The following is a 20098-nucleotide window of genomic DNA, read 5'->3' as shown; positions in this document are numbered from 1 at the left end:
TGTGCCTTTGGAAACTGAAGAGGTAAACCTTTTTTTTCTCTCCCTGGCCTTCTGTTAAGACACATCAAGAGAGGAAGAGTGAACGAGTGCACCTGAATATAAATGTCATTACTCCCCTGACAAGTATCTTCTACCCCCTGTGCCAAGTTCTTCATGAAGACATATTGTTGTGAGATACACCCCGTGCTCGTGGTCAGTCACACAGTAGGTTCACCGTGTCCATGTATTTCAATGACACATTCATGTGAGATCTCTGCACCATAAGTTATCCAACACTCGGTTCTTCCTGTTTCCTTATTAATAGGAGTCAATCAGTGAGCCAAACGCATCAACTATATGTCTAGACGGTCTGACGGGTCCCAGGGCGAGTGAAGTATTGCGCTGAACATAATAAACAGCTACTATCAGAATTTACTTGGCACACATTTTCTGGGTAGCTCAGCTGATTTAATTGTTATAATAAATGTGTTCATTTTCTTTTAGCTGTGTTATGCTTTTATTGTTGCATACCCAACGTAATAAAACCTATTTGCCAATCTATATCCAAGCATCACACTGCACTGTGTTGATATCTTGGTTGTCTGTGTTAACTGGATTTGGTGTATTTGGTAATATGGGCCCAGGCTACTGTAGATCCTTTCTCATACATGTGGTGATAATGTCTTGTCATACGCTGGTAAACAACTTGAGGGTTCTCGTTCGGGACAGAGGCTGAAAAGTTGCGCGGCACGCCCTGTCACCCTTTGGTACGAGAGGACGTGAGCGGGATTTCTGCAAGGAAGTGCCTGTGTGATTGCAGGGTCAAAGAGGGAAAAGGCTGCACCATTGCCTGCGTTAAAGTAAAAAAGAAAAAAACACCATTCCATTGTGTGAAGGGGAATCTCAGATTTCCAGGCTGCTTTTCCAGGCCCAGTTTGTTCTCTTGGCTGCAGCGGTGCCGCAGGGCCAGTGTCCAGTCAGAGGGAATTCCTCTGAAGGTCTGCTGGCTCGGGCTTCCACATTCAGGCACCAGGGGTGTTCCCTTCCCCTCTCGCATTTCCTATGGCCGTTCCCTGTGAGAGTGATGAAAGGTTGTCTGAACCCGAGCGTCGGAGCACGACTTAACCTCGTTGATGAAATAGGCAGGGACTCTGTCATATTAAAGTATTTTAGTCAGGTTATTCTTTTGCACTGTGAATTGCAGTTTAATCGTTATTATTCTGTAGAGTTTATGTGTCATGCAAATAGCAATGTCTACAAAACAAATTTGCTTCATGGCAGAACAACGATATTAAATAAGGATGTTAAATTGATTAAATGGAGAAGGGTTCATCAGAGTGTAGTGCTTTAATACTAATATCTATGTATATAAATCAATTCATTGGTGATAATAATTCTATGCTAGGCAGATTCACATATCGCCCCCCACCACCCCCTTCAGTCAGGTATTACCAAAGTTAAAATGCTTTTCGTCATTTCATCTTATCAGTAGTTCCACAACCACAATGTTTTTGTTAGAAATGGCTCATTTCCCTTCCATCTGCCAAAGAACACAGCTGATAAAAAGAGATAGATCAATGCACCTTGATCCTTTAGGAGTGGGTAGGAGGTCGCATCCTGTTGGTGAATCAAAAGAAATGTCTGGCATCTCTGACATAAACACCTACACTACATGGCTCCATTAGTGAATCTCTCTGTAGTACTGTGGATAGAGAATAGGGCGAGCTAACACTACCAGGGTTAAAGGTATACTAGGCAACTTAAGCCTACATTTTAAAAGTATTTATATATATATATATTTTGCATTTTTTCCCCTCTATCAGCCACTATATAATGATGCTGGGGTGTTTTCCTGCATTGAAACACAGTCTGAAATCCGTATTTTCCCTACTATTAATGTTTTGACATCTGGGTATCCGGGACGTAAATGAAATGAAGTGCGCGTCCGTGTCCGTGTGAACTGTTCGAGTAAAACCGAATGGAACCGAGTGCAGCCGACAAAAATGGAACGGCAGCCATTGTTTTCTGTGCGTTGTTTTTACTTTCGGTTTTAAAACTTTAAAACGCTCTCAAACTTCTTTTTTGAGGCACGGAATTTACTTTAAAGATATCGTTTGGATAGAATTTAGTTGTTTAACTTCATATATGTGGTCAATTAGTCATGACGGAGCCTATTTGAAAATATAAATTCAGAGAACCGGCAGGGGCGGGCAGTGACACGTATGTATCCGAATAAAGCAACATATTTTCGGCATAGCCCCTTCTAAAGTCCCCTTGCGTCATATGGCTGGTGGTTGGGAAACGGAGCTGTTGATTGGCTGAAGGGGATCGAACTGCTGATTGGATGAAGGGGTTGTCAGTCAATGGTACTAACATTTTGACAACAGTTTTTTTACCCAGGGGGTCCAGGGACCCCCTGGGTATTTTATTTTCTTTTTTTCTTTTTTTCTGCTATCAGGAACCAGGTCTATGAAAACAAGCCGCGCTTCCAAATGCAAAATACAGCATGCAGCTGGTATAATATGACTGTCAGTCATCATTTCTTGTTTTTCTTTTTTTGATCTCTGAAGTTGCCTAGAACCCCTTTAAGGGTGCCATTCCGATCAGGGGCACTCATGTTAAGAAATGTACCTGCTCTTGACCTAAAAGTGGCTATAAATGGTATTATGTTGTTACAGTTTACTCACACTCAGTGTGGAAGCCTGATTAAGTTAATAACTGAGATACTGACCAACCCTTTTCCCCCCTTTCCTTTTCAGTCAATGAGATCATCAGGAATGACCTGTCCAACATCTCCGTCCACAGTCATGCGTAGCTTTTCCACCGTCACCCCGAGAGCAAGACCTAAAACAGAAAAAAGGGAAATACCAGACAAAGACGCTAGTACGTTCTGTGTGCTTGGACTACAGTATGCAGGAAGTTTCAAAAAGGAAATCCACAGAGAGCAAAGAGATTTATTATCCTAAGGACCAGAGACCAGAGTGTGCCTTGTCATATTTCGTATATGCCTTTCCTGTATAGAGAAATCAATCACGAAATTGACTTTTGTATGTAGACATGTAAATCAGGTATGTAGCACTCCAACTTGCCAGCCCCACCTAAAGTATGCTTTTAGAGGACCAAGCAATGTTTATGTGTGCGTTTGTGTGTGAGAGAGAATGTGTGAGAGAGAGAATGTGTGAGATGTGTTTTTCTGTAGTTTGTAAATGATCCAGTGCCTGTGTGTGCCTGTGTGTAAATATCAGTAGAGCTTCAGTTTGCATATCAGGATTTGTAGTCAGAAAATCGAAAACATAAGTGCCTTTGACTAGAAGTTCAGTTGTATAATTTTAAAGGTACAATGAGTGGGATTTGAGCAAAGTAAAAGTAGAAAATACAGGCAAGGGTAAATGAACAGTGAGGTGGTCATTATTGAGAAATAAAGCCCAACTGGGTGATGCAGGATGCTAATACGAAGGAGGGTTCTTGAATCATCCTGAAGGTGGTTATTTCTCAATCATAAGTGATGACTGAGAGCGATTGTCTTTGTATTAGTCTATAAATGTTTTAGTTTTTTAGTTTTTTCTGAAAATCCTACTCATTATACCTTTAACCTTGTGAACCAAGACAAAAACAAAACTTGGACTTTGTATGTGAACAGGAGAGATCCAAGTTTTAATGTAATGAAATGGGACGCCTTGTTGGCAAACAGCATTAAGCACTTCCCCAGTAGAACTGTAGCTGTATTCACAGCTATACCATGGGGAACAACAAGCTAGTGCCTTCTGAGGAGTGAACAAATATCACGCACTGAGGGTACATGTGCTTTTAAGCAATGTGATGCTTTCCAGTTGATATATAGCTCAAATCCTCACAGCCGACTATTGCTAAGCCTTTACAAACTGTTCAGATACACAAAGCAGATGTAGTTGCAGGATATTGCAAACAAAATCATGTCTTTTGTTTGTAGTAGTGTCTTAGAATGCGTACCAAATGCCATAGCCATGGTAGTGACATGGTGAACATTATAGTTTCTTAAGCTTGTAAGTAAACATGACTGAGTTCTGGAGTCAGCTGTTCACCACAGCAATAATGGCTTGATCAATGTCTGAGAATGAAATCATCTCAAGTTTGTCTATTATAGATACCTGGAAGCTATGCAATATTAGGCAGGTATACATTAGTCTCTCAAAGAATGTATGCATTCACGATTGTAACAGAGAATCCAAAGAATAGTTAACGATGGTGAAAAGCAATATGTATGAATTCATGTTCTTTTTTTGTATTAATGTATTTATTCTTTTAGCATGTGCTTTGTTTATTCGTATTCATGTTTAGCATATAGCTTCTTTTAAATGATTTTGCTATATACTGTACTGTGGTTTACCTACTAATTAATTTAGGGTGCGCTGCATACTTATAGGAAGGCTGAATAGGCCTACATGAGAAACGTTTGTTACCTGCCTTTGTAGTTTTGTGACTACCAGCAATTATTTCCAGGTTCCTTCATTAGCATTGCATATTTATGTGTATTTATAAGTCTTAATCCATATAATGAGAGGGCATGAACAAAGCCATAGTGAAATGTTTACTGAAAAGATTATTGTCAGTGGACAACTCCATAATTCTGCTTTGTGAACTATGTTGTGTATTGTCAATAAATAGTCATCATCTCTTTAGGTTGTCTGTGAGTTACTGCTTTATCCTAATATACAATAGAGAGTTGTGAGCATGCGTGGCTGTTTGTGTGTCTGCCTCGCCAGCCTGTTTGTGTGTGTGTCTGCGTTCATACGGGTCCTCATGCTCTCTCTCTCAATACAAACTGATGGTCACTCGACCATGCTCTCTCCGTTCTCTCTCTCAATACAAGCTGATGGTCACTCGACCATGCTCTCTCCGTCAAGACAACGTTACGTTTCGCAAAATGAAATGAATGAACCACTTAAGGAAGGAGGGGGCTATTAACTGCTTGTATTCTGGTACACAGCGGCCTGTACCTGTGGTAAAATCCCATTGTGAAAGTAAGAAATACTAAGTAAAGGTCCCGCAGTCAAGTAGAAAAGTATTGGCATCAATATAATCATCATATTATTGGGCTATAATTACTGATCATTAACCACTTAAGCCCTATTTGAAACTTTGTCTATTTTCGAAAAGCCAATCTACAAGCTCAAAAAATGTCTGATGTGACGCAATCTGTTTAAAAAAAAACATATTTTGAAATAGTTTTCTGCTTAATAATTTGATAAATTATTAATAATCAAAATCTGCAAAGTAACTTGTAACTGAAGGTGTCAAATAATTGGAGTAAAAGTACACTATTTGCCTGTAATGGAATAGAAGTATTAAGTATCAAAAATGGAAATACCTCAAAACTTTACTCATGTACAGTACCTTGAGTAAATGTACTTTGTTACTTTCCACCACTGCAAAAGCCACTAGACTGACTTGTATACATACAGTAAATTCAGCCTAATCTATCTTTGTCATATGACCATGACACTCAAAGAAAAGGATTTTCAAGTGATGCGTTCACTTAAAACGTATTATTGTTATTTTCGGCAAGTGACATGGTCGTACGACGAAGTACAAAATTCCTCTTTTTCTTCCACCAGTCTATCTATTGGTCTGTCTGTCTCTGTACCCTTCTGTCTGCCTGGACCACTAGTAAAATGATTATCATTTAAATCCTACCAAACATCTTTTAGATAATATAATTTTAGACTATTCAGTCAGTGGTTCTGAACACAAAGAACTCTGGAACCAGAACACTTATGCTTAATTTATACTCGTAAAACAAAGTATAAATCAGGCTATACAGTTGTAGCTCTGATCTGTGGTGTGAATGCTGAGAGCTTCCCCACTGATGATGACTTGTAGACATTGAGTTTGTAGAGTCGAGTCTGGGTTTCCACCTCCCAAAAAGCTCTATTCTGGTAACACATTCATAATAAGGTCATGGATTGGGATTAGATTTCAAGATTTTAAAAACACAATCATACAACAAAAATGTATCTCCATAAATTCTACTAACAATTTATAATTCACTTTTCTATAAATAAAAGGGACAGGAGTTTAACTTTAAAATACTTTTTAATTTCTTTTCAGTTTCAAACAGAAAATGGATGGAGCAGCTCTTGGATTTGCCTCTTTATTAAATCCCAGGTTCACAAATCTTGTCTAAATGATCAAACCAAGGACATTTTTGTTGAAATGTTTATTAGCCAATAACACCTCAAATCTTTCACCCCCAACTCAAATGAACTTTTACTTTGTCATTATCGATTGATTATTATTTTATAATCAATTCAGCCGTATACTGCGGAACATTGTTAGCACCATTATAAAGCCGTCTAGCTTGGCTCACCAGTTACAAATGACTTCTGAACATGGTTGGTTACAACAGAGGAGCAGCTTCTGGTAACAAGAACAGCACCTAGAACAAATGTTCTCAAACTCACATATAGGTCAACAGTACTCTGGAATGCTCTGCCCAAAAAAAATCTTATCTACAATCCATAACAATATTACTTAAAAAAAATATATCAAGAGATATCTTGCCAAGTAAAGTTGTCATGTAGGCTATATAACTGTTATTTGTGTATTAGTTTGTACTTTAATTTGTATTTTTAGTTGTACATCTGTATTGTATTTGCTTGGTTCAGGACCACAGGAAGAGTAGAGGCTCATTCATGTGTCTCTAATGGGGATCCTTTAATAAACATAAACATAAACATAAACAGTGAGTGAAACTCAAAGTTAAGCTCATTCACTGGCAGTATTAGAGGATTAGTCATTTTTTTCTTATTTTTTTGTCCTTATTGGCTAAGAAGGTTATTGATATGCAGGCCAAGGCTAAATGAAGCTTCTCTGCTGTTGCCTCTGCCAGTAGAGAATATGACTAGGTATATACTGACACCCTGTGGCCTGCATCAGCAACTGTATACTCAGAATACATGTTAATGCTATTAAAGTAGTTCAATAGCAGTAATTCACACCTACAGTATACAAGGTAGATGAATCTCACACACACACACACGCACGCACGCACACGCACACACACACACACACACACACACACACACACACACACACACACACACACACACACACACACACACACACACACACACACACACACACACACACATTTGACAATGACCCTTACTATTGTATGTTTGCATAACATGTTAAAGCAGAAGGAATGCAGAACCTTTGACCATGTCCACTCAATAAAAATGTTGGCAATGAAAACAAGGCAGGCACGCCGGCAGTAGGCTAGTGGCCTTGAGCGATGGCCACACTGTACTCAGCATTGTTGCAGTTGCAAAATATATTAATCTATTTCAAAATTGCACATGGTTAGTTTCCACATGGAGTCATCATGGTTCGCATTCCGTCGTTGTCAACATTGTAGACTACACAAAAGTGTATGCTGAGGGAACAGGGAACTTAGGGCTGAGTGAACGGGGAACATAGGGCTGAGGGAACAGGAATATATAGGGCTGAGGGGACTGCCACATAGGGCTGAAGGAACATACATGTTCCCAAGGAGACGCTAGAGTTTATCGGGGTGCAAAGGAACCAAAACACAGAGCGGGAAACAGTGATCTTTAACGGTTCACAGAATGGCTCTGTACAACAAAGCTGAGACATGCCAGCAGCATCTTCCCTGTTCTCACCCAACTCCCTCCCCACACTGTTGGAAATCATTATCCATCCTCAACTTCATCATATACATGTGCTGTCAATTGGTCACCACATGCAACAACAATTTGTAATCACTGGAGTTGTCTAAAAGAAAAAAAAGAAAGAAAAAATCCAATGTTTCATGAATCTCCTCCACAACAATTGACCCTTTCTTTCTTTCTTAATTTTTTTCTTTCTTTCTTTTATTCAGCCCTCAGCTGAAGTTTCAGCACATGATTTTACATTTGTTCAGGTCCATTTCCCCCTCAAAAGATTTTGTTCAGCTACGCTCAAATAGGAGGACCTTGGACTGGGTTTTTAATCTGTCTGGAGTGATATGTGGTCCATCCTGAAGTTATCTGCTGCTGCAGGTATACAGGTGTTGTGAAATGTGGGAAGAGGCTGTGTGGATTGTTGCAATTCCAATACTTTGCAAAAGGTACCCCTCCAACAATTGCCAAAGTAATTACCAACGTGGTCTGGACAATGGCAATCACGATTATACAGTATGCAATGGTGTTATTCTGGTGGCCCTCAAAAAGCCAGGGTCAGGGAGTGCACCCAGCCAAGAAACAGTTGGTACTGTTTTTCTCATGGCCATGTTGGGTTACTTCCCTGTGACTCTTATTAGGTCACTGAATGCAGTGCAAATGGCACTTTGTTGCATTACATTTTACATATTTGTTTAATTAGTGTTTATATGAAAAAAGTAGCCAAAGATATACATCATAATGGATTCTTAGACTATAGTACATAATACTATATTAGCCATCTCCACAGTTCTCTGCAACAGACAAATACAAAATATTTATGCAGAGACAAATATTATGCCATTTCATGGCAGTATGAAGGCTTCATTATAGCTACCTTGCTAAATGTCTTCAACTATTACTGCTACATGAACATACCCTGGCATGTTATGCTGTTTACTCTCAATATGCACTTAAAAAGGCGCATTGCCAAATGGCCACCATCAAATGAAAATTGCAAGCACCTTTGGATTCTTTCCGTTGAGTCTGTGGTCATTCATATGGATGGGCAACTTGTACGGAGGGGTAATAGATCCAGTGTCCAGTTATGGATAATTATCTCATATAGGACATTTAGTGTTGCATGGATCTCCTGATGAAAAGAAGTTATACACACTGACCAGTGGAAACACTGTTACAGCGCCCAACAGAGAGCCTAACTGCACCACAGCACCACACCACACAAGAGCGCTGTGGCCCTCATCTCGCAGGATGATTCCAATGATCACCTTTACATAGGACAGAGTAAGAATGAATAGGACCCAAGCCGACACCTGTGAAGGAGAGGAAACAAAGTGAGGCTTCTTTTTAGTTTTGAAAGAGTTGAGAAACCCACTATGTTAAACATACCTCAATCTCAAAATATGATAGCAGAAAAACTAAAACACTTTATTATGAATTTTAAAACGATCAACCTTGGACAAACGGTATGAAAGATACCATAAATCCTTGGATTTTTGGTTTCTTACTTTCTTTCTTTTTAGTAATTGGATGATAAATGTAGGACAAATATTATATAAACATTGTTATAGTAACTATGGTTTATACTTAGCATTATAATAACCAAAAGCAAGAATAGACTTACAATGAGGACAACTCCTGTTGTGTCATTGACCAGTAGTGGACATGGACTCAGTACTGCCATGGTCATGATGTACATTCCTACGGCACTGCCTAGGATTGTGAGAGCTCCCATCAACAATAGGGACCTTTGTTGAACAAGACGGAGACATTATATTGTTTGTTGTTCTTTGGACAGTTTTATGTATGAATATATAGTATTCTTCAGAATTAGGTTCTGTTATTTAGTTATTCACATTTAGGCAATAGAGAAATAATTGACAAAACAATTGAGTTTCATTCAACAATGGGTTAACTGCCACTACAGTGTACAGTACGTGACTTACATTTAAAAAGTTGAAATGACAAGTAAAATCTCAACAGGGATTGTTATTGAATTGATTTCATAATCATTAATCAATCATAATCAATTTCATAATGTAAGGCCAGTTTGTCATCTAGTAGCACTATCATATATTCTACTTATACAGAATAATGTTAGATTGCTGTTTGGTATATTGAGCGGCACGGGTGCACACATCAGAATAGGCTATTGACCATTTTGGAATGAAGCTCTCCAAATGTTTTCCATTGAAAATTCATGATAGAACCCCAACTAACCTTATTGGGAAGAACACGGCGATGAAGCAGGCTAGAGGGTTGGACACAGCGGCCATGGTGGCTGAAAGGTGATAGGCATTATTCCCATAGGGCAGACATGAATAGGCCTGCACCGAAGGAAGCACAACATTTGACAAGGCACTGACCCAGGCGAGGATGGAAAAGATGTAGATCACCTGGACACAGCTGTAATTTCCATTGCCAAAGCTGCTCCTGGGCTTGCTGTTCGAAACTCCGTAGAGCTCCATCATGGGCTTCTGCTCAGCACACTTCTTCTGTGTCTGAGCTGCGTTGCCGTTCTCCTTTACACCGTTGGTGTACTGACAATCGGCGTGCTCCCTGGCAATAGTGGGGTGGTAGTTCAGCAGCAGGAATGCCACCAGGCACACAACCATCATGGCACTCAGGAAGAAGAAAAACACCTCAGCAGAGAAGTTGGCCGGCTGGTACTGGGCCTGGAGGTCATAGGTCATAGCACTGTCAGAGCCGTTTACTTTGTGGTTCAGAGAGTGGGTAGCATTCACACAGTGCACCACCCCGACACCCTGGATCAAAGCCACTAGGGCTGGAAGCAGGCCGCTCATACCCTCTCCGATATAGTAGGTGGTGAGATACTGGGGCTTGAGGCGCATCATGAAAGGCAGGAATGTGACAGAGGAGGTGCAGTCAACCATTGAGAGAAAGAAGGTCAGGATGAGGAGAGCTATGCTGCGCGGTGCGCCGGCCATCACCACGGTTTCCTTCCAGAAGAACGCAAACAGGAAGCTGGCTACGCAGCCCAGGGCGACGATCACATATATGACCGCAGTCTCATTCAGCACGCCCGGCTGGAAGCGATGCATCAGGGTGACAAAGAGGGGCCCCACGTTGGCCATCTGGATGATGACGGAGAGGTAGGAGGGCAGGTACCAACCCTCTGGGATTTGGGGGACAATCAGAGGCAGTTCCACCCACAGGCCGTTGATGGACACCCAGGCGCCCATGCCAAACAGGCATGCCATCAGGTGTGTGAGAAGTGACATGTTGGGTGGCCACGTGACAGGATTATCTAAAATGAGATTGAGGCAAACATAAAATTCATCATTGCAAGACAAGTGGCCACTATATATTTAGGCCTATGCCTAGATGTGGTGAATTTCATTCCGAAATGAAAAGAATGTGTAGTATGTGCCTATGATTCAAAACATTCGCATTAGGCAGTCAATTTGATAAGCCAATAGGTCATTAAAAGTTAGTTCACTTTAAGAGATCGGTCTAACTCTGTGTTTTCTTTCCTTCTTGCCTGCCTCTGATTGGTCATTATGACACTTTTCTTATTTTTTTTAAATAATTTTTATCCCAAGATTTTGTAACACATTTATTCACCCAGTGACAATTGCCTATGTAATCCTGGGCGCTCCTCTCCCTCTGCCAGCCTAGGGAGAGTCCAGAACTGAGCTCATGCCTCCTGAGGCATGCCTCATGAGGAGCTAGCAAGCCGCTTCTTATCACCTGACAGGGGGGAGTTTCCCCGGTTGGACGTAGCGTGTGGAAAGAGCACGTTATTCCAACCAGTTCCTTTCCCCTTCATCAGGGCCCCGGCTGACCAGGGGGAGGCAGTATAGAGACCAGGATTACTGCATGTTTTTTGTGAGGGTACCTACCCTAGGGGACACGGGGAGAACATGCAAACTCCACACAGAAAGGCCCTTTCACCAACCCCACCTAGGGTATGGGCAATGATGACACTGAGAAGAGAGAACACGCCCCCAGCGCCCACATTTAATGTGTTCTGGTCAGTTTTATTTTATTTCTTTAATTTAAAATATATATTTTTTCTATACCAATTACGTTGTTGTCCTTTTAAAATAAGTTAACAGTTACAGGTTTAATGTGATATTGTCAGGGGTAAAAATAACAGTCACACCATATATAATCAATACTATAAGTTTATAGTTGGATGTTTAAAAAAAGTTACAATTCATACGGAGTTAAAACGGAACAAAACGAGTTAAAAGGTACAAATGTGATTAGACTGACTTCTTAGAAGAACTCAGGCGCAGTCTGTTATGGTCTTCAGCACTGTGGCAAATCATGGTTTTCTTTTTTCTAAAATGGATATTCAAGCTGTGTGAGCTTGTGAGAATACTCCAGGACCTAGAATATACTATCCCAGCCTAGAGTCTAGGTTATTATGGCAATATAAACTTGCAACATCTCACAGACTGAAGAAGACTTTCTACCAATTGACTTTGTGAATTATTCCTACTCTTAGTTAATGTTTGTTCTGTGTTCCAGGAGAGAAGCAAAGTCAGGGCTGTCTCCTTTGCACAATCCATGTACTCTGGAATATTTGTTCTTTACAGGCATTTGTTCTGACGCGGCACGTGTCTTGTAGCCTGGTAAACCCTCCCTCCGGAAATCTCATTTCCATTTGAAATTAGATTTCCGGAGGGAGGGTTTACCAGGCTACGTGTCTTGTACGAATGTGTTGTAAACTTAAAGGACGACTTCACCCATTTTCAAACCATCTTCATATAATTGGTCCAGTAATGCTCATGATAAAATTGTAAAAAAAAAAAAAAAGCTCAATCTGTGTCTAATGGGAGGGCTGTGGACACTTCAGAAACCCGCCTACCAGTGATATCATCGTTAGGCAGTTCTTTTTTTCCCAAAAAATATTGAAAAAAATGAAATTACAGTAATAGAAAGCCAGCAGTTTCTATAAGCTTGGATTCCCAATCGATGATGTCACTGTCTGTCTTTTAATGTCTTTTAATGTCTCCATGAATTGAGTGCGTGAGGACCCCATTTGAAACAAGCCATTGCGGCTTTCATGGACGGTCCATTTTAGTTGACCTCGCATTGTAAACTGTACTTCCATGTACTTTTTCTCTGCAACCTTCTAAATAAAGTATTCAATCAAACAAACTGGTAGGCGGGTTTCTGAACTGTCCACAGCCCTGCTCTGAGACACAGACCAAGTAGGAGGACCAATTATATGAGTTGCCCTTTAACTTTTAAACAGAGCATGGCATTGTAATTAACAGAGCCATGATGTGGATGATGTCCTGTGTTGGCTGTGTTGGTTTTTAGCACATGAATTTCACATGCCTTTTACTTTGTAATTGTTATTGTTGACAAATAAAGTTGAACCTTGTCATGTGTGTGATGTACCAATGTCCCATTCTTGTTAAAAGATCAATAGCATGTTCCTTTTCCTTACAGGAAAGTGTATTGTTTAAACTGGCTTAATATATCAAGAATCCAGTAAGGTAAGCATGACCACCTACTGTACTGTACCTTACACAAGTATTACATAACCTAAGAAAACATCTGAACATAGCATTGTTTATTGACCAGAAGGACGGCATGCAGTGGAGAGTCTTTGATCAATGAAAGAATGGCAAATACAAGGTAATTGAATGCATGCAGGTCCTCAAAACTGCATATACAATGTAAGAGGGGGGAAAAAACAGCATTAGGTAACAAATCCCCTGTGGTAACTTAAAATGATAGAATTTTGTCTGTTATATTTCTTTTTACCTTTATTTATCCAGGTAAATCCTGTATAGATACAATATCTCTTTTTATAGATAACCCTGTCCAAACATCAGCAATACAATGTTTTAACAACATAAAAACAAACATTAACCGCTTAAACCCTATGTTGAGTGGAGTCCCAGGGCTCTATACTAGTCACTTTTCTGTTTTAGTGTTACATTAAATTTATTAAATGTTCAACGTGCCACGTTGCAACACCTTGTGAGCTTGTCGATCTGCTATTTTCTGCGATTGTTTTCCAGAATTCGGATGCTGGTGTGTGGTTAAAGCAAGTGTAGAAAATAAAAAACATAAAACTAACTTTAAATATAATAACTACTAAACTGTGCCACTCAGAGTATGCATTCTTAAAATAATGTTAAATCATCAAATAACTTCATTGATTAACCAATGAATGAAAGGCTATACTTGCAGAAACATTTATATACAAGAACAAATCTATAAAATAAAAACAAATAAGCAAGTTAAGCTGTCCAGAAAGACTTTTACCCTCTAACACATTTAAGAATGATTTAATGTTTTCATTTGCATAAAGTAAAATGAAAAGGAGGATGCATGCAATGCATCCTTGAAGGCATACTCACATGCAGGTCACTCACAGTTTGTGGTCTGTATAGGGAGAAAGAAGCCAAAGTCCTGTGCGTTAAATGCCATGTGAGAGCTGAGGGATTATAACTTCTAGAGGGAGTGGGTGTGAGAGACTTTAGCCAACCAAGACACACACCGGCTTAACTTTAGTCATTATTTTTAACCCCTTAAATATGTATATATTCTTTAGAACCCTCAGATTTCACCAAGAAACAAGCAGTCACATTATCACCTATATTCCTTTGTCTCCTCTCTGTGGAAAACAACTTCTGATCAACTCAATTCTAGAAATGACTGATTTAATTAATTCTGCTTAAGGGGATCATGGGGACTATGCCAAGGGGTGAAAAACTGTATTGTTTTCACAGTTACATAATACATATTTCACTGGCGGAAACCTACTGTACTGACTGAAACGTGGATACAAGATTATTGTCATACGAAAACAATATACTGCAAGGTTCGATTTGTAAACAAGAGGGGGAGAATTTTTATTAACCACTTGCAGTGGGCTAAGCCCTATACTTCTTCATGTGACAAGTACGGTACTGCAAATAGCAGATCTACAAGCTCACAATACATGGCACCAACTTGTAGATCTACAATAATTTTTTGTGTGGAAAATGTTTTTAATGTTTTAAAGGTTTGGCCATATTTGCCCAAAATAGTGACGATAAGGTTAATGTTGAGATACATTTTTTTTTATTAAATTGTAAAATTGTGATTTAATCAAACATAAATATCAAACATATCAGACAGTCTACATTTCCCAAAAGGAATTTAATTTAATTTAATTCAGCCTGACCAGAAGCATAGATAAAACATATCCCCACCGGCAATCAAAATTAATTACTGGAGGCAGCAGAAGATATCAAAATCACTGCTTACCAGTTGTATAGTGAAGGGAATATGGCTATGCTGAATCTGGGTGCTGAGTTGCTATTTTGATGGCTAAGTTCACGCGGTCAGAACAGGGCTTTTATTTCCAAATATTAAAGAATGAGAGGCTTGATGCTGGGTTTTTCCCTTTTACTGTTCTCCTTGACTTGTAACAAATTGGCATGCAAGAGTGCAAATGTGTGTGTGGTTTTATGGTCATTGACGCATACAAGACACTCTAGTTTGGAGAAGGCTCAAACGAACTGGAACTAACTGAATTGACATCTTATGACGACTGTCGCCTGAATACTCGGAATTGACGTTAGGAATGTCTCTGAAAACGTCTCTGGCGTCTAGAATAGGCCTATACTAGACAGGTGCCCGTTGGGCACCGGCCTACTCGGGAACGATGCAAGTTGGGAACGATGCAAATAGGGAATGCATGCCCCACCATGTTATGCAATACCTATTATACCCGTTGTCAGAGTACCCGTTGTAACCACGTACGCACGTACTTACAGATAGTTGGGTAGGGAAATGGGGTCCCCAAGCACCATGGATATATATTTTTTAACTTACATATTTGTTATCCTCAAGGAATATGTGTCTAGAAATGTCTAGAAAACAAATCTTTATGTTCCCAAGGTGAAATATTGTCCCATGTGTATGGATTTCCTACTAAAATCTTTAATTGACATAACCTCTGAACTAGACATCGTACAGAGACAAATGACCCAATTCTTCTGTGTAGTTTGGCATGGGGAATGATTGAGAGGAGTATAGGCATGATTTTACCAAGTTTATTAAAGCTTTAAAAATAAGAAATTGTGTAATTTATACAAAATATCTGTCTACATAATACAGCAAACTATAATGTTCACACAAACTCAAATAAAAGGAAATTGTGTACTATTTTAATCATGTATTATAGAACAAGGTACTACTGAGGTGCTTATACTTCTCCTTAAAGGTTTCATGACATTCAGTTTTACAACACATTAAAAGTCTTTGTCATAGTCCTTCAAACGTGTATAAAAAGTTTTAACTGAAAATTCCACTCTAGAGAGCCATTGCATTGAGCCATTGCATTGTTTTTCTCTCACATTTCTAAAGGATTTTCAACTGCAATGAAAAAATAAATCTTTGCCTGCGGGTGTCGCTGTTGAGGGATTTTGCCTGTCAATCATCACCTCTGCAGGAGAAGAAATGGAGAAGCACACTGATGCACCGCAGAGGGTCTGCACAGCCTGCCTAATGGTGAAGTGGTAGGTCCTCTGGGGTCCCTTGCAGTCCTAACTTCTCTGCTGCATCTGGCAACAGCATCGTTCTCTCTGAACCGTTATCCAGTACGGTGTAGGTGCTGAGGGTCCGCTCATCATGGAGAAGATGGACCTTTACTACTTTCAGAAGGACCTGGTTGCCTTCCATGGGCCTGTCTAGGCACAGTACCTCTGTCGTGGCCTTGGTGGCACATCTCTCCCCTGCCGGAGCTGTTGTTGACTTCTTAGGGGACCTCACATTGACCTCAGGCAGAGGCTACTGTACATGGCTTTTTCAGGTTACACTGGGCGGCCTTGTGTGGCCGTGCACAGCGCCAGCACCTCTTGTTAGTCTTCATCAATTCTGTCAGCTGATTCTTGGTCAGCCTGGATACTGCAGTACACTGACTGAGGTAATGCTCCTCATTATTGCAGAACAGACAGATGGCTTGCTCTTGCTCCCTTTGGGGGGGGGCTACTTCCCCCTGGAATCTCAGGTTCCTCCACTGCATCCTCGATGCCGTGGAGGACAGTGGTGGGTCGCTTACCCTGCAGTACCTCAGGTCTGGACACCGTCCTCTCCCTAGGCTCTGTCACAGCGAACTGTCCTTCAGAGTCCAGGCACCAGGATTTGTATCTCAGCCACTGTGAAAGATCAGTTAAGGTGTGGGTGCGTGTGCCCTGTGCTGGTGGAACATTCACCGGCCAAACTCGGCTCTCTGTTCAGGTTTCAGCTTACTTAGCAAATGGGCAATGTCACGGGGCAACCCGTGCCCTATAGACACTATGGACTCCACAGTGTAAAACTGGACATTACAAGCACACACTGCACAGCTGCTTCTAATAATTGACTGTCATCAAGCTGTCTTGGAGGTGTGACTGTTCAGCCAGTGTTGCAGGCTATTCTATATTTTCTGTATTGTCTAATTTTATGGTCATTGTTTGTGAATTATTTGATGCCTAGAAACGCATTTTAAGTTTGCTCAGAAAATCTGTAATTGCGTTGTCTAACTCATGGGCCATAGTTTGCTTTGTTTGAGTTGAGTTGAGTTTGTTTTGATGATGATGCCAATTACTAGAGTGAAATGCTCAGTTTACTTGTAGCTGTTAAGGAGACAACACCAGGGGAGAGCTGTCAGGGCCTTGAGTCAAAAGGCATTGCCTGTTTCAGTTTCTTTAGTTCTTGGTTTGTTTGTTTTTTCTTAGTTTAGTTATCAAGTGTTTATTTCTTACTTTGGGTTTTTGAAAGTGTTTTGGTGGCCATTTATTTTTGAAGTAGTATTATTTGCCTCAGACCTTGACTGTTACACTCCTGCATGGGGCTGATTATTAGTTTTGGAGGTAAATAAAATGCCAAAAATCTACGTTCTTGGACTTTTTCGATTCTTGGAGCCTTGACCTGACCATCCGGCCAACTTTACAGGCAACATGTGAGCCACACAGTAATTCCGCTCCTCCCTCTGGGCCCAATGTTCTCAACATTCCCACGAGGGACTGAATGTGCAAGATGAATCAACGTGTTGGTGGAGGTCATGCAGGCCCACTACTACCCTACCAGTTCAAACCTCTGCTTCAGACTCAGCACCTATGGAGGCAGAGGATGGAGCCGTCGGAGGTGAAGCTATGGCGGGTGACTGGCGCATGGGTGACAGAGATTGGTAAACAAACACAACTTTGCGATCAAAACTTTATGGTCAACTATTTTGTCCTGCTCAATATTTCATCCGGCTCATATCTATAGGCTAATAATTACTAATATAATCAACTTAGTAAATGTGTGAAGTGTGAAATAGTGTCCCCCAGAGAGAATGTGTGCTGCAGAGAGGTGGCCCAGGTATGGTCCCATTACTTCTCAAAGCAGAAGCATTGCTACAAAACTACACCCTAAAGCATCACTTAATTATGCCCAGCCAGCTGCCCCCATGACCTGAATACTGTACTGTCAACATAATCCATAAATGTTTGGAGTATAATAGGCCAACTCATTCATGATGATAGGTAATTGAAACTAATGTAATATTGTAGTCAATTAACGTCTGCAGCTGTTACAGGCGAATGGAATACAGGAACTTTGTCTGTTGGTGTTGGGGTTACTTGGTCGATCAATTCAGAGTTGTCCTCCTGTCCTGTGTGGTGACCCGTGTAAACAGGAATTACCTGAATCTCCTGATTACATTATCGAGGTTTTCTCCCCCCTCTTGGCTTTTAATAAATGTTTTGTAAATTACGCTACAGTTCATAATCAACATATATTCCAGTTTTACATTCACTGGTAGAATACGTTCCCACACTAGTGAAGTAAAGAAACCATAAGTAGCATATTTAATTTAAAACCTTTATGCTCGAGAGGCACTGAGGTTACCCTAATTTACACTGCAAACAATATATAAGCAAACATCAATGAGACAGCCACATTACTAAAATGTATGAAAGAGAAATACTAAGTAGATTAAAAACATATGCTACCTATGAATAAATGATAACCCACATTTTGAAAAATATTACAATAAGAAATGTAGCTAAAGTGTTTCAAGCAGTGCCTCCTGAGCAGATTATATTAAATTGTGGTCATAACATTTCAGTTAGTCCAGTTTTGATGTCATTATGTTCAAAATAAAACTATAACTGCATAATTGTCATAATTGTATGTTTTCGCCCCTGTCCGTCCATCCGTGTGTCCGTGTGTGTGTCCGTGTGTGTGTCCGTGTGTGTGTCCGTGTGTCCGTCCGTCATTCTGTCATTTTGTGTACAGCTAATCTCTGGCACCGTTGGCTTGATCGCAGAGAAACTGTGCACACACACTCCCTGGATGCCAGAGCGGAACCTCTGCCCCAAATTTTTCACATGGGCCTGTTATAGCGCCACCAGGAGGCCGCTTTTTGCAAAACACATTTTTGGACAGTACTCCTACAGATTTTGGCCAAAAATCCCCCAAATCGGTACACAGTATCTCTATAGTCATTAAAAGAAACGGCTAATTTCAGATTGTTCATATTCCATCCTGATTGGCAAAAATTGGCTTTCAAAGTTTGCAGGAGTACTCCGTTTCGAACAAAATGCCTCAAATCATGAACACAGCATGCAATTTCCGTGAAATTTTGCTCACACATTCCCATTAGGCCGAGGAAGAAATGCCAATTGAAAATGTTCAAATCAGCCTCATGGTGGCGCTGTAACAGGCCGATTCGTGTTTTTACCTATAACTGCACCGATCAGTGTAAAACTTTGTATGCACACTCTCTAGAGGCCAAGGAAAAACCTTTGCCCTGCATTTTTCACATTTGCCTTTTATAGCGCCACCAGGAGGCAGACTTATGTAAAACACATTTTTTTATATTAAGCCTTCAGATTTGATCCAAATTTCACGCAAATAGGTACACATGATCTCTATAGTCATGTGATCAAGACGGATCTGTTTGATTTTTCATATTCCATCCTGATTGGCTAACATTGACATTCATGTTTGCAGGAGTGGCCCGTTTTGAACAAAATGCCGCAAATCATGAACGCAGCGTCCGATTGTGGTGAAACTTTGAATGCACATTTGCACTACGTTGAGGAACAAATGCCACCCTTTTAACATTGGAATGTTATAGCGCCACCAGCAGGTCAAAATTAGCAAAACACATTTTTAGAACAAAATGCCTCAAATCATGCATGCAGTGTCCGATTGCCGTGCAAAGCCTAGGAATAAATGGCACCCTTTTCACATTGGCCTATTATAGCGCCACCAGGAGGCCATAATAACCTACATGACCTGGCGGAGACTTGTGCTCCGAGGAGCACTTTTTCTAGTTTGATTTGATTTGATTTGATTTGATTTGGATCTCTTTTAGCCCATTGGCTAATCTTCCAAGAGTCCAGTCCACATTAAAACAACATTACAGCATAGAAATAATGATAAAAACAACAACCAAGTATTACATTATAGACATAAAAATACAACTTCACACACACACACACACACACACA

The 20098-nt window shown here is 40.3% G+C and overlaps 2 protein-coding genes across 4 annotated transcripts in view; one reads left to right on the top strand and one right to left on the bottom strand.

Annotated features, from left to right (window-relative positions):
• nfatc1 (nuclear factor of activated T cells 1) overlaps window positions 1-4620 on the top strand; it is a 46678-nt gene extending 42058 nt beyond the window's left edge. For 2 of the 3 annotated variants that reach the window (XM_080442143.1, XM_080442142.1), the window contains one exon: window positions 2739-4620. In XM_080442143.1, coding sequence (XP_080298269.1) covers window positions 2739-2794 — 56 coding nt within the window. In that variant the 3' untranslated portion in view covers window positions 2795-4620. The remainder of the gene's footprint in view (window positions 1-2738) is intronic. The other variant, XR_013934042.1, reaches the window with a different exon arrangement.
• Window positions 4621-8737: 4117 nt separating this feature from the next.
• Window positions 8738-10879, bottom strand: slc52a3-2a (solute carrier family 52 member 3-2a; the record flags this gene model as incomplete). The annotated part of the gene is made up of 3 exons (XM_080442154.1): window positions 8738-8950; window positions 9262-9385; window positions 9858-10879. 3 exons carry the CDS (start codon window positions 10877-10879, stop codon window positions 8738-8740), a joined length of 1359 nt encoding a protein of 452 aa, XP_080298280.1.
• Window positions 10880-20098: the final 9219 nt, after the last annotated feature.

This window comes from Gymnoscopelus braueri (genome assembly GCF_963280865.1).
Source record: "Gymnoscopelus braueri genome assembly, chromosome: 11".
NCBI classification, from domain to species: domain Eukaryota; kingdom Metazoa; phylum Chordata; class Actinopteri; order Myctophiformes; family Myctophidae; genus Gymnoscopelus; species Gymnoscopelus braueri.
This window is presented reverse-complemented; position numbering and strand designations above follow the sequence as displayed.